General features: G+C 35.1%; 1 protein-coding gene across 10 annotated transcripts in view; it reads right to left on the bottom strand.

The window, feature by feature from the left end:
- nav3 (neuron navigator 3) overlaps positions 1 to 16818 on the bottom strand; it is a 384230-nt gene that overhangs the window by 52059 nt on the left and 315353 nt on the right. For all 10 annotated transcript variants that reach the window (XM_031898936.1, XM_031898938.1, XM_018092258.2 and 7 more), the window contains 5 exons: positions 15235 to 15343; positions 12952 to 13335; positions 10694 to 10813; positions 1745 to 1877; positions 1234 to 1483 (listed from right to left, as the gene is read on the bottom strand). In XM_031898936.1, the coding sequence (XP_031754796.1) occupies positions 1234 to 1483; positions 1745 to 1877; positions 10694 to 10813; positions 12952 to 13335; positions 15235 to 15343 (996 nt within the window). The remainder of the gene's footprint in view (positions 1 to 1233; positions 1484 to 1744; positions 1878 to 10693; positions 10814 to 12951; positions 13336 to 15234; positions 15344 to 16818) is intronic.

The following is a 16818-nucleotide window of genomic DNA, read 5'->3' as shown; positions in this document are numbered from 1 at the left end:
AGCAACATGATAAAGCATATGGTTTACTTATCCCTCAAAGACTGTTGTTCAAGGACTATGGGGCATTGCATGTTAAGGAAAATTTAAAGCCTGTCAGATTTAATAAGGTCTGTCATGGAAAGATCTAAGAGTTACCCTTCCACATCTGAGCTTTAATAGTTGCAATTCTGTGATGAAGTGAGATAAGATTTCCCATTTGTTGAACAGTTTTAAACTAAGCTCAGTAATTTGGCAGGGGAATATATGTTTTAGTGCCCTTGCAGTCAGGTTTATGTAGGCCAGACCTCAAAGCAAGTAAACACGTGTGTTAACCGACATAAAAACGATATCAGGAAATTTAAAACCCGATACTAAAATGGCATGTCTGTATTTAGGCACATTAAAGCAGGGTTTGGATGGTGTGTTTCAGAGGTTGCAATGATCCCCAAGAGGTTTGAAGATTTAACAAAAGATTTTTTGTTGCATAAATCTAAGCTTGGATTAACTATATCCAAAAGGTTTGAATTACTTTTTAAATTGTAAAATGTTTTAACAATTCTTAGTTGTCTCCATTTCCTCGGTGTAAATAGTGGAGTAACTATAGAAGAAGCAATATTTACTGTTACATTTTTATTATAATAAGGGGCCTATTAAAGAACCTTACCAAATTGGTATATACATACTAGAGAAATTGCCCGGGAAGGCATTTAAATCGCAAGGCTTATTCCTATCAACATTCATTTCTTAGGTCTGTTTATAGAGAGCAGTTTATAGATGTTGAATAACATTTTTTTTTTTTTTTAAATGGAGCCTGCTTCTGTTCCACCCACTTCTTCAAACTGTACTTCTTCAGGAGTTGTAATTTTTTTAAGTTATTAAAAGGCCCCAATTGGCCAATTTTTTTTCACATTGGCCACTGCGTGGGTCATTGTGCAAATAGCTACAAGTCTCTGCTGTTTCAGAGGGCAGATACCTGTGGACAGCGCCTAGAATTGAATGCAGCCTGCATTAGGCCACAGTCAATTATATAGGGGCAGGCAGAGGGAGACACAAAAGAGCCCCCTAACTTGTGTGTCATATATACATACATACACAAAGCATGTTTTATATTTGTGAGTTTCTTTGTGCACCTTCTATTGTTACGGACTCATAAATATACTGTGTAAACAATGTCTCATTACTATAACTGTAAGATTACATTTACAATATTCTATTAAGGCTGAAGAACATATATAATGTTATATGGATGCTTACCTGGTGTTTTAAGAGAACTGCTTCCTGATTTTTGCCGTGGTGAAGTTGTTCCAATTTGAGCAGTCATGCCTCGCCTCCAAGATCCAGTCTGAGAAACGGATAAAGATTTCTGCCCTGCTTTATCTGATTCTTCTTTCCATTTGCCACTTGTGTCCAGGGGGATATCAAAGTCTTCATCTTGTTTCTTTATATCATCATTGCACCAAGGTTCACAATCTGTTAACGAACGTTTTTCTGCATCTGTCTTTGACTAAAAACATTTAAAACAAGTCAAGAAGAATAAACAAAAGTGAATATGGCATCATAAAAACAGTAAAGCATACTGTTTTTGAAAAAATACTAATACGGATATATGATCTGTTATTCAGAAACCCAAAACAATCTTATTGGGTTTATTTAATGTTTAAATGATTTTTATGATGCACCAAGCTTCTTGATCCTGAGAAGCCATATAATGGGCATGTAATCCATGTAAGTAATATAATGCTTTCAGAAGTAGAGTCTTACTTACCTGTGTTTGATTATTTTTTCTTGTAGGGGCAACATTGGTATACGAACTGATAGATGATGTATTCAGGTCATCGGTACTGAGGTTATCAAGAGTGTCGCTAAGGCCACTGCTAGCAGAACTACTGTCATCCCAGCTGCAAAACAAAGTGCCAGTTTCCAGTTTCAGCCTGTGATTTATTTTTGTCATTAAGAGCAAATGCTTGTTACAAGAAGTTGATACTGCCATCATTGAATGAAATTATAAAATATCTTTGAAAGAGAGCTGCTTTACTCATCACCATCTAAAATACCATATATTGTAAGTCGGACAGCAATTTAGTAAAAGTGCCTCATTAATTAAATGTAGGGCAAAAAAATTTACACCATGCCTTTTAAATGGATTATTGCATCAAAAGTACATTAATATGAAAAAAAGGCACTAAGACTTGGGAGAAGATATAAGTTCCACACAAAATTCTAAATAAACCCAAGACCCCAGCAATACTGAGCTATGTTTTACCATGCTTGCCAACACCATTGTAAGTCCTAGGGGCCCATTCATTAAACCACGATTTTTTTGTTATATTATCAATTTGCTTATTTCCATCAAGCAGAAGTTCCTATGAGTAGCCCATAGCAACTGCACACTGAAATGCATTCATTTGTGAGAAAGTAATTATAAAATGACCTTGGTACCAAGATAGGAGAAATTACATGCATCAGAGCTAGCCATGTGCCTATATACAGTAAATATGTGAATGCTGAAAAGAGGGTTTGTAAAGAAGTATAATGTATGTGAATTTTGTCGTAACTGAGCATAAGTTCCTTTAACAGTATTTAGTAAACTAACTTCCAATTCTGATTGCTTCCAAAAGCAGAATTTTAAAATTGCCTACATTCATCAAAAGCTTGGAATATGCACTGCAACAATTTATTCTGTAACAAAAGTCTGCTGAAGAAGAAAAGCATTTCTCCAAAGTGATAAATGAGCAAGCCATGTGCAGAGGCGGGTGAATCACTCAAACATACACATTTAGATTTTCAAATATAGAATATTCCTTTATGTAAAACCAATGGCCGCTCAGTTTATAGCTGTTTATAGCTGTTATAGGGGTTATCCCTTTGTGTTTAAAAGTACGCTGATTTAATCTTTAGCTGTATCAAGTCAAGCAAAGCATTTGAAGATGCAGAAAGCCATAGTTGCAAATATTATAAAGAAAATTATTTATTTAAACAACAAAGAAAATACAAGATCCATTATATTATGGTAAGAATTAATAAACATTGAGGCAGACTAATTGAGAGTTAATGTATAAAGTATTTGTAATTTGATTCTACTAAACGGCAAAAAATGTGCCAAAAAGACAACTCGCCTCTTTATTAACAGGCGCTGGTGACTTCGCTGGCAAGAAAACTCAGTGCCACCGAATCTTCACACCTTCTCGCAAAGAAGGTACACTGTGGCAGTGTAAAGCACATTTAGGTCAAGTGAACTGAATATGACATTTTTATTGCAACAATTCTGTTCCTGCTCTGTTTAAATGTCTTAAAACATATAATTTGTGGTGCTGATGTGGTGATCTACGCTCACCACATGTTTACTAGCAACAAAGGGTGCCAAAAAAATATATGGTGCATGGAGTGTGCCAGATAAACAGTATGTAAAAGGGTTCTTGTTACAAGAACAACTGAGGAAGAGAAGGTATTGTTGACAGTATAAAATGGAAGAAAGAAGAAAAACTGCACATTGCTTTTGTTCTAAATGTCATTGAGATTTTTCAAACAAAATATAAATGGTTAAACGTGTACACTATATAATCACTGTGTTGTATATTTTCTGTGTCGCCAAACTACGAATTTTCCAAAGCTATTTACACTACATTTGTCATGTATTAGTTTTCTATTAGTGGTAACACAAGGTGAGCAAGACAGAATACATTAGTAGGTATCCATCCATTCTGTAATCTTTCTTGTCTTTCCCATTAAAATTCCTTTTGAGTGAAGGATGAGTAGCACACTAGCAAGCAGACAAATGTGTTCCTGATCTTTGCTAAGAAAGACTAAACCCACAAATTCCTTTCGACTTTGATTCATAATGAAAACAGTTATAGGGACACAATCCCTTTGGTGCTTTCAATAGTAATTATTATTTGCTTTTATCCATTTACATATTTTTACATATAGTGATGAGCGAAATTTTTTCACCAGATTTCGCCGCATTAGCTTCAATGCACTTTGTGAATTTTTTGACAATGTGAAATGGAACATATTTGCTTATCACTAATTTTAACCCTACCCAAAATTTAAAAATATAAATATTATTAAATCTTGTATTCTGCCACAGGGTAGAGCAAGCAGTGAGAAAACCCTATGCTTAAAACCATTAAAATGGCATTGCTGCATAGATGCCTGCCAATAGATGAACCACCACGCAACACCTCTTTCACATTAAAAATCATCTCTAATATCTTGGAGAAAGCATCTACAGATTTATGAATCTGACATAAAGGGCACGTAGATGCAGAGATCTGGCTGCTGTGATTACAGATAGCAAGGCTACAACATGGGTGGAGACCCCAAGCAAAAAAAAATAAAAAATCAGCTTCCCCCAATTAGATTAAATTAGATTAAAGGGGCAGTATACCCCCTTTTTTCATAATGAGTCCAATAAATAGGGCTTGTGCTGAACATACTTTTTACCTATGATGTGAAACACAAAAAAATGTATGTTCATGTTTTTTATCACTGGAGTTAAATAGATCAAAAGGGAAACTGAAGCTACTCCATGCTTGGTTCTTGTGAGGGCGATAATTAGATTACCAGTGCACAGATAAGATGAATACATTAGGGTGACGACACTTGGGGCTATTAGTCTGCAAGACTTTTAAAATACTCGATAGCGGTGACTAATCACAACAATTTAGCTGCAATAGGTTAATATACAAGTCACTATGACTAAACGCATGTCACTTAGGCATGCCAGTTAGTTGGCACAACTTTTTAAAAAGTTGTGGCAACTAATAACCCCATGTGTCTTCACCCTTATGCAGGGGGGGTATCTGTGCACTGTGAATAATCTAGCAAGGGCCACACATGAGATAGCTTCCTGTTAACGTCAGAAATAGCAAAACACTGAAATGTTTAGAACAAGCCCTATTCACTGAACTTATGTTGAACAAGGGGGTATACTTACCCTTTAACAAGGTTTATAAGGTCTGCACTTTGTTTATCTTAACATTAACATACTGTAACACTAAAGTAGAACTTAAATAAATAAAAAAAAAGTAATAATGCCCCTTTAATATATTTTTTTCTTCGTATTCTATTTCATTCCAACAGGGATTTTTAATCCATAAAAGATTATAATAAAATATTCAAGCGGAGTCTGGAGGTGGAAGGCACAACTCAGACTTGCTCATAAATGAAAAGGCCCAGCACTGGTTTCTTCCCTTTAATTAGGTGCATTAATCAAGTGATTTGTCCTACTGTCACCATTAGCAAAGGCACAACAGATAACTGGCAATTGGTAACTTGGATGATTCAGAATAATTTTGTGTTGCATTTTATAATACAATTAGTGTAGCAAACTAATATGAGCCACTGTATGAGTCCTATATGTGTATAATTATTTATAATTGCTTTATACTAATGCAGACAAAACAAAATCACTTTACGTTGTTCACCTTTGTGTTAACTTTTAGTATGATGTAGAGCAGGGGTGGCCATTACGTCGATCACGGTCCACCAGTCGATCCCCCGTGGATTTCTGGTGGACCGCGATGAAGCCAGGGATGTGGAAGTGCTGCGTGAATGCGTACATATGCATTCCCGCCACACATTCCCCGGTCATTGATTCATCACCGATGAATAAGGTCTGGCCACCCTTGATGTAGAGAGTAATATTCTGAGACAATTTGCAGCTGGTCTTTATTTTTTATTATCTGTATGTTTTTAATTTGCTATTTGGTTGCTAGGATCCAAATTACCTCAGCAACCAAGGTGTGGTTTGAATGAAAGACTGATATATGAATAGGAGCGGACCTGAATGGAAAGATAAGTAAAATACATTAACAATAATAATTTAACTGTAGACTCACGGAGCAATAGTTTTTTCGCTGTGGGAGTCACTGATCCCTAAATTATTTTTTATTTTAAAACAATTAAAAAATATGAAAAATAAATAATGAAGACTAATTGAAAAGCTGCATTGAATTGGCCTTTCTATGACACAGTGAGACTTCATAGAAAATGTATTTAAAATGTTTTCATAGTATATTTGCATAGGTTAAAGGAGAAGGACAGGCTAGTAAAGAGTTAATCTCAAGCTGCAGGCATACCTTCAGTTGTCTCAGTAGTGCCCTTAAGTCTCCCTATATTTCACCTGTTCAAAATATCTGAAGCCAAACAGGAAGAAAAAACGCTGAGCTCTGTAAAGAAAGTTCACATAATGCCTCGCTCCTGCACAGACATGCAGACCATGGGGTATATTTATCATGCTGTGTAAAAAGTGGAGTGAAGCATTACTTGTGATATTGCCCAGGGCAACCAATTAGCAATTAGATTTCAACATGTTGAATGTTTTACTCCTGATTGGCTTAAATCCACATTCCTAAGGGGGGGAGGGGGGTGGTGAGTTCTTAGCATTCTTGAGGGAGGGGGGAGCAGGAGAGAGCAGAGAACAGAAAGCTGCGTGTCTCTGGCACAGGAATTATAGACACAATTAATCTTTTTTCAGAGAACTCAGTGCAGCATTTCTGTGAGTGCTTATGGCTGTATTTACATAGACCTTTCTGATAAAGCTTACTTAGTTTTTACCTTTCTTTCTCCTTTAATTATTGTTTTAATTTTTATTAATTTATACAATTTTGTGTACCTTTCCCTGCCCCAACTATAGTTGCTTGATCTTACAGTTTTGTTGATTTAGTCATATGCAATGTTTTTTTTATAGTAAAACTGGCTTCCGCATAAGCATTTGTGACACAGAATAATTACGGATAACTGTTTGTCGGGTAGTGGAATTTGATAGATTTTTAAGGAATAAAAAGTTTAGTTGATAAATGGGAAAAATGTACGGAGAAAATAAACATTTTGTAGAACTGCAATGATCTACGTATATTTACTCATATCAGCAATGCCATAATGAACTGACACTCTACTTGTGTTGTACTGCAAATTGGTGCATGAAGTGTCAAATAAGAGTTTGTCCTGCTTTACAATCTAGTTGTACAGGAAGATAGATATCACTCCATTTGAGAATTCTCAAGAATCATTACCATTTCATATGTAATGACTAACATAAGGGCATCTGTAAGGCATGAGACCTGCAAAGCAGTTTCCCCCGAACCAAGATATCTGCAAATTGTTCCTAACATATAATTTGAATATAAATCCCCTAAAACCAAGCCTTTTGTAATTGCAAATGTATTTTCTTGGTATCAGCATTTATGTATTTGTGTATACCTCAGCAAACATTAAAAACACTGTTCAAGCTTCATGCTTCCCTTGCTTTGTCATTTTCTCATATCCAAATTTACATTTGATGGCAAATGTATTTGCTGCAAGCAATTTACAGGGCTGTTACACAAACCCATTTCAGTGGACAAGGGCAAATTATTCTTTCTTCTTAACTCTGTACCTTTTGTTTGCAAATATAAAAATCTCAATATAACTTAAGCCATTTCAGTAACATTGCTGCACTACAAAAGCATACGCTCCTAATGGAAAAAATCAAACTGACAATCTAAACCAGAGTTGTAATACCCACAGAACCACAACATTCATTATCCCCCAAATCGCTAACATGACAAACTGATGGTTTAAGTCTTGCAGCAGTTACAAGGGGAGAAGGAGGGCAATTCTTTAATGTAACACCAAGAGAGTAATGTTATAACAGCTGCAAAGGTTGCTATACCTGTAGCAAACATCAACCAATCAGAAGGTAGTATTTACTGGCCACCTGTTTATAAGCAAACATCTGATATGTTGCTGTAGGTTACTAGTGAAGGACAAATTCTCCCCCTATATCAGCGAATCGCATATGAACTACAAACTAAAAATGTGTATATGTACATTTATACATTCTTTCCATTCTATCTGGTCTGCAAAATTTAATTTGGGAATTCCTTAGAAATTCTATCTCAAATAAATTACTATATTCTTGGCATAGCATGATTATTGGGCACACCTGCTTCCCCTACAGCAAAAAGAGTATAACTTTGAAAGTACGCAGGATTTTGTATCATATGTGTATTAGAAGAAATTAATAAATGGGTATTAAACTCTTGTTTTGTAACAAAAGTATGAAGAAGCAATGCCAATCAAACTGTATTGGTGGAAGGCAGCCACGAACCTAAAAGGGGTAGTTCACCTTCAAGTTAACTTTTAGTATCTTATAGAATGGCCTATATTAACAACTTTTTATTTGGTCTTCATTTTTTATAGTTTTTGAATTATTTGCTTTCCTCTTTTGACTTTTTGCAGCTTTTAAATGGTGGTCACAGAGCAATAGTTTTTTGGCTGCTGGGCTCAGTGAGGCTAATTTCCCACAAAGCGAGTTAGTCGCCCTCAATAGATCTCTGCTACTGCGGGCGACTAACCACTCCGAAATGCCTTTCTACCTGCAAGGCAACTTCACGCGACTTCGGAAAGCTGAAGCGATGTGTAGGCCTTTCCACCAGAGGCTCCTTTTGTTACCGGTGGAAAGGCATTTCAGAGTGGATAGCCGACTGGATAGCAGAGATCTATTGCGGGTGACTAACTTGCTCCGTGGGACATTAGTGATAGTTCTCTGCTACCGTCGGCAACTAACAGCTCTCAAATGCCTTTCCACCTGGAGGCAACTTTGGAAAGCCAAAGAGATGCATAAGCCTTTCCACCGGCAGAATTTCGTAGAGGTTAGTCGCCCGCGGTAGCAGAGATCTATCGCAAACAACTTACTTGCTCCGTGGGACATTCACCTGAGGCTAAAATTTTACCGTTATTGTTACTTTTTATAACTTATTTTTTTATTTAGGCCCTACTCTATTAATAATACTCTCTTTCAAACCACTGCCTGGTTGCTAGATACATTTTTTAATGATCTCTAACTTTTAGGAATGCTATGAAAATCATTTTATTCTTAATATTCCATTGGGTTCTCTACAGAACATTCTGGTGTTTAACTGATTTGCTGGGGCTAGAATAAGCACATTTTCCCAAAGCAGTTATAAAGTCACCAAGTTTATTATATATACTCTGCTCCAGGCACTTTCATTGATTTTCACAGAAATAAAAAGTATGTCCTTTGCACTCTTATATGCGCTTATTTTTCCTTGTAAGCTAAACCAAGGGCATAAATAAGGATAAACCGATTTGCTGTGTTTGTTTTGAAAATAAATGTGTTTAATCTTAGTCCTCTAAGGCAACCACAGAACTATGGTTCAGGGGCTAAATTGCTGTTCTTATTGTTGATCATATCAATACAACTAAAAAAAAAAAAAACATTATTCTAGAAATTCTTTTGTCTTATTCCAAGTGATTCAATGTAACTAGCAGATAGGGCAAAAAAGGGAAATTCTGTCCAGATATATTACTATCACACATATGGTACAAAACCAAAACATATATAAAAATTACAAATAACAAACCACTAAAATCTTGGCCAGAACTTCAAACATAAACACTTTTGTTGGAATAGTACAGTTATCAAGATATGATTAAACTGGAATTGTTGGATATCCTTTATTGTGGTCTGGCATTTGACTTTTGCAAGCTAAGGTTAACAATAAAGACAATAGTTCGGAATCATTTTGGTCATTTTGTCGGACCAAACTTACAAACATACAAAATTAATTTGGAAAAAAAATTGCATTGATAGTTAATTGAGTTCCATCAATTAAATTTATTCTGTAGTTTTCATAAAATAATAAAAATAATGTCCCTTTTAAATTCTTATCATGCTTCCTACTACAATCGATGTTAATACTGTTTAGATTAGGTATTAGCAGTATGATAAATATGTACAGAAATCAATTTTTCATTTATTGCCCAAATTAACTTTGAACTTTTATCCAGAAGACACTGTTTTGTTAATCTACATCTGTACAGTGTATAAGCCAAGTCATAATAAAATTAAATATTCTTTGCCAGAACAACCAGCCAATAAACTGACTGGATAAAGTCCTAAAGGTAGGCTTCTGATTGATCACAATGATAATACCATACATAAAAGGCAGAATATATTTTATAGTAACCATTCTATTGCCTTTTAAAATTGTTTCAAAGAAGTGTGGTGTCAGTTGTTGCATTCTACTGATAGTGCTGTATTCTTGGTAAATGTTAATAAACGGGATCACATTTACTACTGAGATAGATAGGGATAGCATTTGTCAAAAACAAGAAACAAAACCCAAGAGCAGCCTACAAAGAGTGCAACTCCTGGTAGTGACCAATACAAAGTGATTTAAATAAGACTAGACTGCATTTTACATTGCATATTTGTGGCATATTTTATTGCTCTATGCCCTGTGGATAAATCAAAAAACAGAAAAAAAAAATGTAACTTTGTGTAAATTATAGAAAGGTGTGCATTACATTTTTATGCATCTGTTAATTTTAGGAGCAAAAATTTAAGTAAATATATTACTACCTATTTACCTGAGGTAATATACCAGTAGCATTGTATTTGGTTGAAAAGAAAACTTTGAAAAAGAAGGACAACAGTGGAGAGTGGCATTAACAGCTGTACTGTTATGGAGTTTCAACACTCTAAACATCAAGTGGGGCAAAATTATTATTGGCAAACAATATCACACTATTGAGCACCTTATGTGTTTCTCTTTCCTGTCTTATATGGTGCGTGATTAAAAAGAAGGACGATAACTGAAATTAAAAGAAAGACCACAGCTATTTTCAATATACAGGGCTTAAAAATTTTCAATTTTCAAAAATATGAAAAAAAAATTAAAAATATACACAGCAAATAAATGTTTACCTGTCTGCGTCAACAGTGACATCATGTACTCCCCTGTGGATAACATCACGAGAGGCAGCAAGATCAGGTATTCGATTAAGACTTCTGGTATACAGACTGAGGCCTCCATCGGTCAAATAACTAAATAGATTGAATCAAAACAGTAGGATATCAGGTACCTTTAGATTATAAGCTCTTATGTGTCGCTGGTCTGTTGCATTATGGGAAATCATGCACATGAGAGGTAACTGCTGTGGCACATGTTCGCATGCTCTGTTTACAACATTAGCACGCAACAGAAAATGGAACTGCCTTCATAGGCAGCATTAGGACCTCTAGATAGCATCATGTATGGACGATAATTTGTAGACTGCACTGAAATAATGATGTTCACCTTTAACATCAGCACGTATTGCCGCTTTGCCATCTTTATTCTGGGGTATCGATTTCTCTCAAGGATTGCATTTTTGTCTTGGGCATGTGATAGAATTCTTTACAATAATATTCCTTTATTGAGCCAAATAAAGGGGAATTGTTTCTGCATTTAGAGTTCTCGTTTTACCATTAACATTAACATGTTGTACAGTTTATAATTAAACATCATGCAGAAATCCCGGGAATGTTGCATAAGAGAATTTTTGATTGGCTTCAGATAAAACTAACATTTATTTGACCTTCTTACCCATTATTAACTTTCAGACGCTGTTATATATATTGTCCCTGCTTTGCCCAACGATCATTCCTAATCATTCATACATGCTCTAATCATGGAAGGCTTCTAAATGCAGAATTTTTCTCTTGTGTCATTTTCTTTAAATGTATGCCCATTTGAATAAAAATCCTGAGCACTGATTACAAAAAAACGAGTTATCAGACTGGAAAAGCTCATCTCTGATTTGCATTGCTCTGCACTAGTGTTATTTCCATTTTCTAATTCTCTCCCCTACTTAAATCATCACTTTATTTTACAAATGTAAGGACTTAAAAGTTTAAAGACTTCAAAGTTCAAAATATTTAGGGTAGTAAAAGAAATTAAGGCAAGACAGAAGTCAAACCAGGGCAAAGAAAACCAAGGGCAGGTGCTGTCAAATGGAAGCTTCTGGGCCTAACATGTTTTTAATACTGACAGATACACTTGGACATTTATAGTTTTTAGGCATTAGAAATGTGCGCAGAGAGGCTGGATGCGGCATGTGTGTCAGGGGCCTTATTACAATGCAGAAACTAATGTACTAAACCATGCTGAAGCAGGGGATCTTTTTGACATCCAAATCCTTGAGGTTTATCACATTAGCACAGCTTGACAATCATTAAAATGAAATGATGATATAAGCATGGGAGAGGATTATAAAAAAGAATGAACGCTGATGTAGAGCATTGCAAATCAGAGATGAGCTTTTCTATTCTGATAACTCCTTTTTTTCTAAGCAGCAAATCTAACTAGAAACTAGGTGAAGCCTACCAAATATCTCGGCAGAAACATGACCATGTTGCTTTCTCTTTCAGATAAAGTCAGAGGACAAATGGACCATCAGTACTGCAATGCTATTATCTGGAGGTGCAGCTACAAAGCATTATATGTATATTACAACATCAATGGGAGCAATGGCTGTTACCAATTAACCTTCTGGAGAAAATGCAGATGGAGCTATGTTTTAATGCAGTATTGTCAAATCATATTCCTCCAGCTCTAGGCAACTACAACTGATACCATACATATAAAGCTTAGTATGTATGTATGTATGTATGTATGTATATCTTTATTTATAAAGCGCTACTTATGTACGCAGCGCTGTACAGTAGAATACATTAATACAAACAGGGGGTTAAAGATAATGGATAAATACAAAGTACAACAATAAATACAAATAAATACAAGGTACAGTTGCAATTAGAGTTAGAAACAAGATGAAGGAGGTCCCTGCCCCGTAGAGCTTACAATCTATAAGGGAGGGGTAAGTAGTCTAAAAATATGGGAAAGAAAAGGCAAATGATTGGCTGCAGTGAGGAACAGGAATTTGGGATTTATTCATATTATTTAAGTAGGTCCACAGCCACATCCTCTTAAACCACAATATGCTTCCAATCCATACCTACTGGGGTATGGGACATATAGCACAGCACAAAAACTCATACTAGTTGCCATTTTAACCTAATAGAAATAAAAATATAAACAGAAATAAAAATTGTGAATGCCATACTAAAATAGTTGTAGTGCTGCTTTTTCAACAGGATATTGGGGCATTAAAGACTACCTTAATGCATTCAAACATACTTACCCACTATTAATATCATCAGATCTCAGACTCTTCCCAAGAATATCACCATCACTCATATAACCTCCTACATCCACCTCTGAAGCTATGTCAAGGTCATGACTTCCTTTTTCACTGATCTCGACTTGTGAAATATTACCAAGGCGGGAAATGCCAGCACGTCGAAGAGGAGTAGTGTACATAAACCGCGAGGGGTCTGTATGGATAAAGCGACTTGGGTTGTTTCGAGGGTAAGCACCAACCAAAGAAGGAGCATCTCCAGCCTGAAGCCTAGGACTTGCTTGACCAAGTCTCCATGTCATTGCAGAGGAACGACTTGTTAAACTTGGCAAATTTCTTCCACTAACTTCAGTAGTCACAGTGCTATCAAATGTTGTCTCCAATGTACTGCCATAAAATATAAAAAATGCTTTAGTAAAAAAGTATTCTGTAAAAAAACAGGGACTATAAGGGCATTCTCCAATCTAGGAAGTATGGAGCTCAAAATAAAGGTGTAGAAAAGTTTTGGACAAAAACAAAAGAAAAGTTTCTTTTACATATAATGTTGGACTGGTTAATTATGAAAGGGGAGTCTGATTTAGTCAGATGCTGCTTCCCATTAAAGAAATCCATATATCTAAGGGTAGTATTTAGGAGGGAAAAATGGTTCTTATCATACAGGTATGGAATCTGTTATGTGGTTTTATGAATAAGAATCTTTCTGTAATTTGGTGCACCATGAATTAAAGCTACTTAAATATTGAAAAATATAAATAAACCAATAGGACTTGGCATCTACAAAGATTTATATACAATCATAAGCATCATCAAAGTGCTGTCTTATTATGACCAAATCCGCCACAAGCGAAGACATGTTTGTTTAAATGGGACAGTACAAGAAATGGCATTCCTTTATTTTGGAGCATTCTGGATAATTGAGTTCACACACGTACATGTTTATTGTCCCTTCTTATAGAAAAATAGCTTATTCCAGTGTGAAGGAGGGAGCAAAGTTTCAGAAAAATGGATTGTTAATAAATGAAATAAGCAGAAGACATTTAGGATTTCAGTGTAATTTATGTCAACAATTCAGTTTGCTCCTTTAGGGGAAATTATAGGGCTAAATAAAGCATTTAATATTTAAAATCATGAAATGCTTTGTTTTAGGTAAACTTCAGTTTAGTGAAAATACTAATTTCATTATAGTTAGCATTTTTAGCTTTTATGGTCCTGCATTAAATCTTGTGTGCTGAGAAGGGCTGTAAAATATGGACTACCAATGGTAATTATGAGTATGCCAGCAAGTCCTCAATGCACAAACATTACATTTAAATAGAAAGAGTCCTTTATAGACCACTACGAGTTTGACCTTATTCCTGCTTCCCTCCCCTTGGGTTTAAAATTATGAATGAGCAGGCACCTAAGGACCACCGATCAGCATCAGTATGTATGTAACTGGGGTTTTAATAGCCATAAATAGTAACTATTAAATTGCATTTTGCCTGGGGCAACTGGCATACCTGATGGGTGAAAAAAGGTTTATAACTGAATAGTACCAATTCTCTAAAAGCTTTTTATTTAAGATTAGAAATGAAATATCATTCATGAAGTCCAAATAGACAGCTGTTTAATATTATATGTTCAACTAGTCATCTGACCCTCTGGAATTCAGATTTGTTGGAGCAGTGCAATACAGCCATACATGTGTGAGGCCTGCGTTATACTAACATCCCAACCATTCTCATATGAGATAATGAAGGCATAAATATATATTTGAGATATTGTTATCAATCAGCAAGGTTTTATCATACTTATTCAGCTGGTCTTCAGGAATATCCAAGAAGGAAAAAAACCTCCATAATCAAAATGCCTCTGACAACTATAAAGTTTTAAGTTTTACATATTTGATTGAAAGAGCCTGTTTGCAAATACTAGAACAAGATATTACAAAAAAAGTCTCAAACAGATATATTTATGTAGTGAATAATTTACCCTCTATTATAAAATATAAGGGTATGATAAAGCACTGAGGACTTCCATGACCATATAAAAGTTGAGGCCAAATGGCGAGTGCTTTTATACAGGTCATAGAACTCAAAGGTAACTTATAATATCCTCATATTTTATTTATTATAATACACAAGTTTCATTGAGTCACATGACAGGAATTACATGACTAAGCACCGATTAAAGCTTATGACATTAATAAGCACCATTTACAAGTATATCATTTTTAGAATATTCATGCATTTTATATAGACACACTATGCAAGCAACAGCAACAAAACCTAAAAGTAACAAATGTACCTGTGAGTAATTTGTGTTCCTCGTAAGCTAGACATAGTTTCTTCAAGGTTTTGCCTTAGATCTGCAATATTTTTCACAGTTCTCATCCTTCGTGTCTCTGGATCTTCTCCTGAATAGAACAGAAAAGAGAAAATAATTAATTAACACAAGTATGTACATATCACGTTTGTAGATTTTCCTTAAACTATACTCAACTTTTCTGTTGGGTTTGATGCTTACCTTTATACTTACTTTGCATATGTTATAAATGAACCTATTGTAAGCAGCTTTTCAATTTGTCCCACAAATATAAATGCTATTTGCTTCTCTGCTCACTAACCCCAGAATACCTTTGAAGGTTCATTCTCCTTTTAAATTATTATATTAATTATTAATATAATTATTATATTAAACTGTCTATCTTTGCTTTTAGGCCCTTTCCTTGGATCTTGAGATAAAGGGGCTGATTTACTAAGACACGATTTCGAATCCGAATTGGAAAAATTCCGATTGGAAACGAACATTTTGCGACTTTTTCGGTAATTTTGCGATTTTTTTCGTATTTTTTGCGATTTTTTTCGGCGTAGAGTTTTTCGTAGCCATTACGAAAGTTGCACAAAGTCACGATTTTTTCGTAGTGTTAACACTTGCGCGCAAAGTCGTGCCTTTTTCGTAGCGTTAAAACTTAAAAGGCGCGGCATTTCGCGCAAGTTTTAACGCTACGAAAAAATCGCGACTTTGCGCAACTTTCGTAATGGCTACGAAAAACTCGCGTTTTTTCGCAAAAATCGTAAAGACGCCGAAAAAATTGCAAAAAATACGAAAAATCGTAAAATTACTGATCATTACGAAAAAAACGCAATCGGACGCATTCGGCCCGTTCGTGGGTTAGTAAATGTGCCCCAAAGTCTAAGAGACGAAGAACAAAAAATGTTATATAAAATACACACAAAAAAAAACTATTTGCCGTATTTTTCTTATAATACTGATGTCTGCATCATACCAAAAATGAATTTGAAGAATAACTAACACTTTCATAGCCCTTTATTTTGTTATTTTTGTTATTTTGATGAAACTGATGAAATACAGATGTCAATATATCATAAGTACCTGTATTTTATTTTTCCTTCTTTTTAAAAACATAAATTATGTAAAGAATGCAAAAAAGTTCAGAGACAATAACCATAAGGGATTGATTTTTAACCCATGCCATGACAGTATACAATACTATTATTTAAAATAAAAAAACAGGCCTAAAAGACAACAGCTGCTATACATTACACTATATTAACTGAATAACCAAAACTATGTAGAGGGTAATAACCAAGCCACTTTGTAAATGTTCCTAGTTCAGTTTTTAACTCACCAATCATTTCATAATACAATGCTTGTTCTAGGTCACCTAGCATGGTCATAATTACTTCCTCATCCAAGTGGGCAGTTCCTTCTCGCAGATAACTTTCTTCTTCGTCCTCTAAGCAGCTTCTGGTAAAACCGCCAAATGCTTCACTGGAAAAGTCATCCACAATCTGTGTATATTCTTCTGTTAAAACTGTTACTGCACCTGGACTTTCTATTAATTTGTACGATGAGTTCCTCTGTGAT

The sequence above is a fragment of the Xenopus tropicalis genome, chromosome 3 (genome assembly GCF_000004195.4).
Source record: "Xenopus tropicalis strain Nigerian chromosome 3, UCB_Xtro_10.0, whole genome shotgun sequence".
NCBI lineage: Eukaryota > Metazoa > Chordata > Amphibia > Anura > Pipidae > Xenopus > Xenopus tropicalis.
Note: the sequence above shows the minus strand (reverse complement) of the source record. Positions and strands in the feature narration are given on the sequence as shown.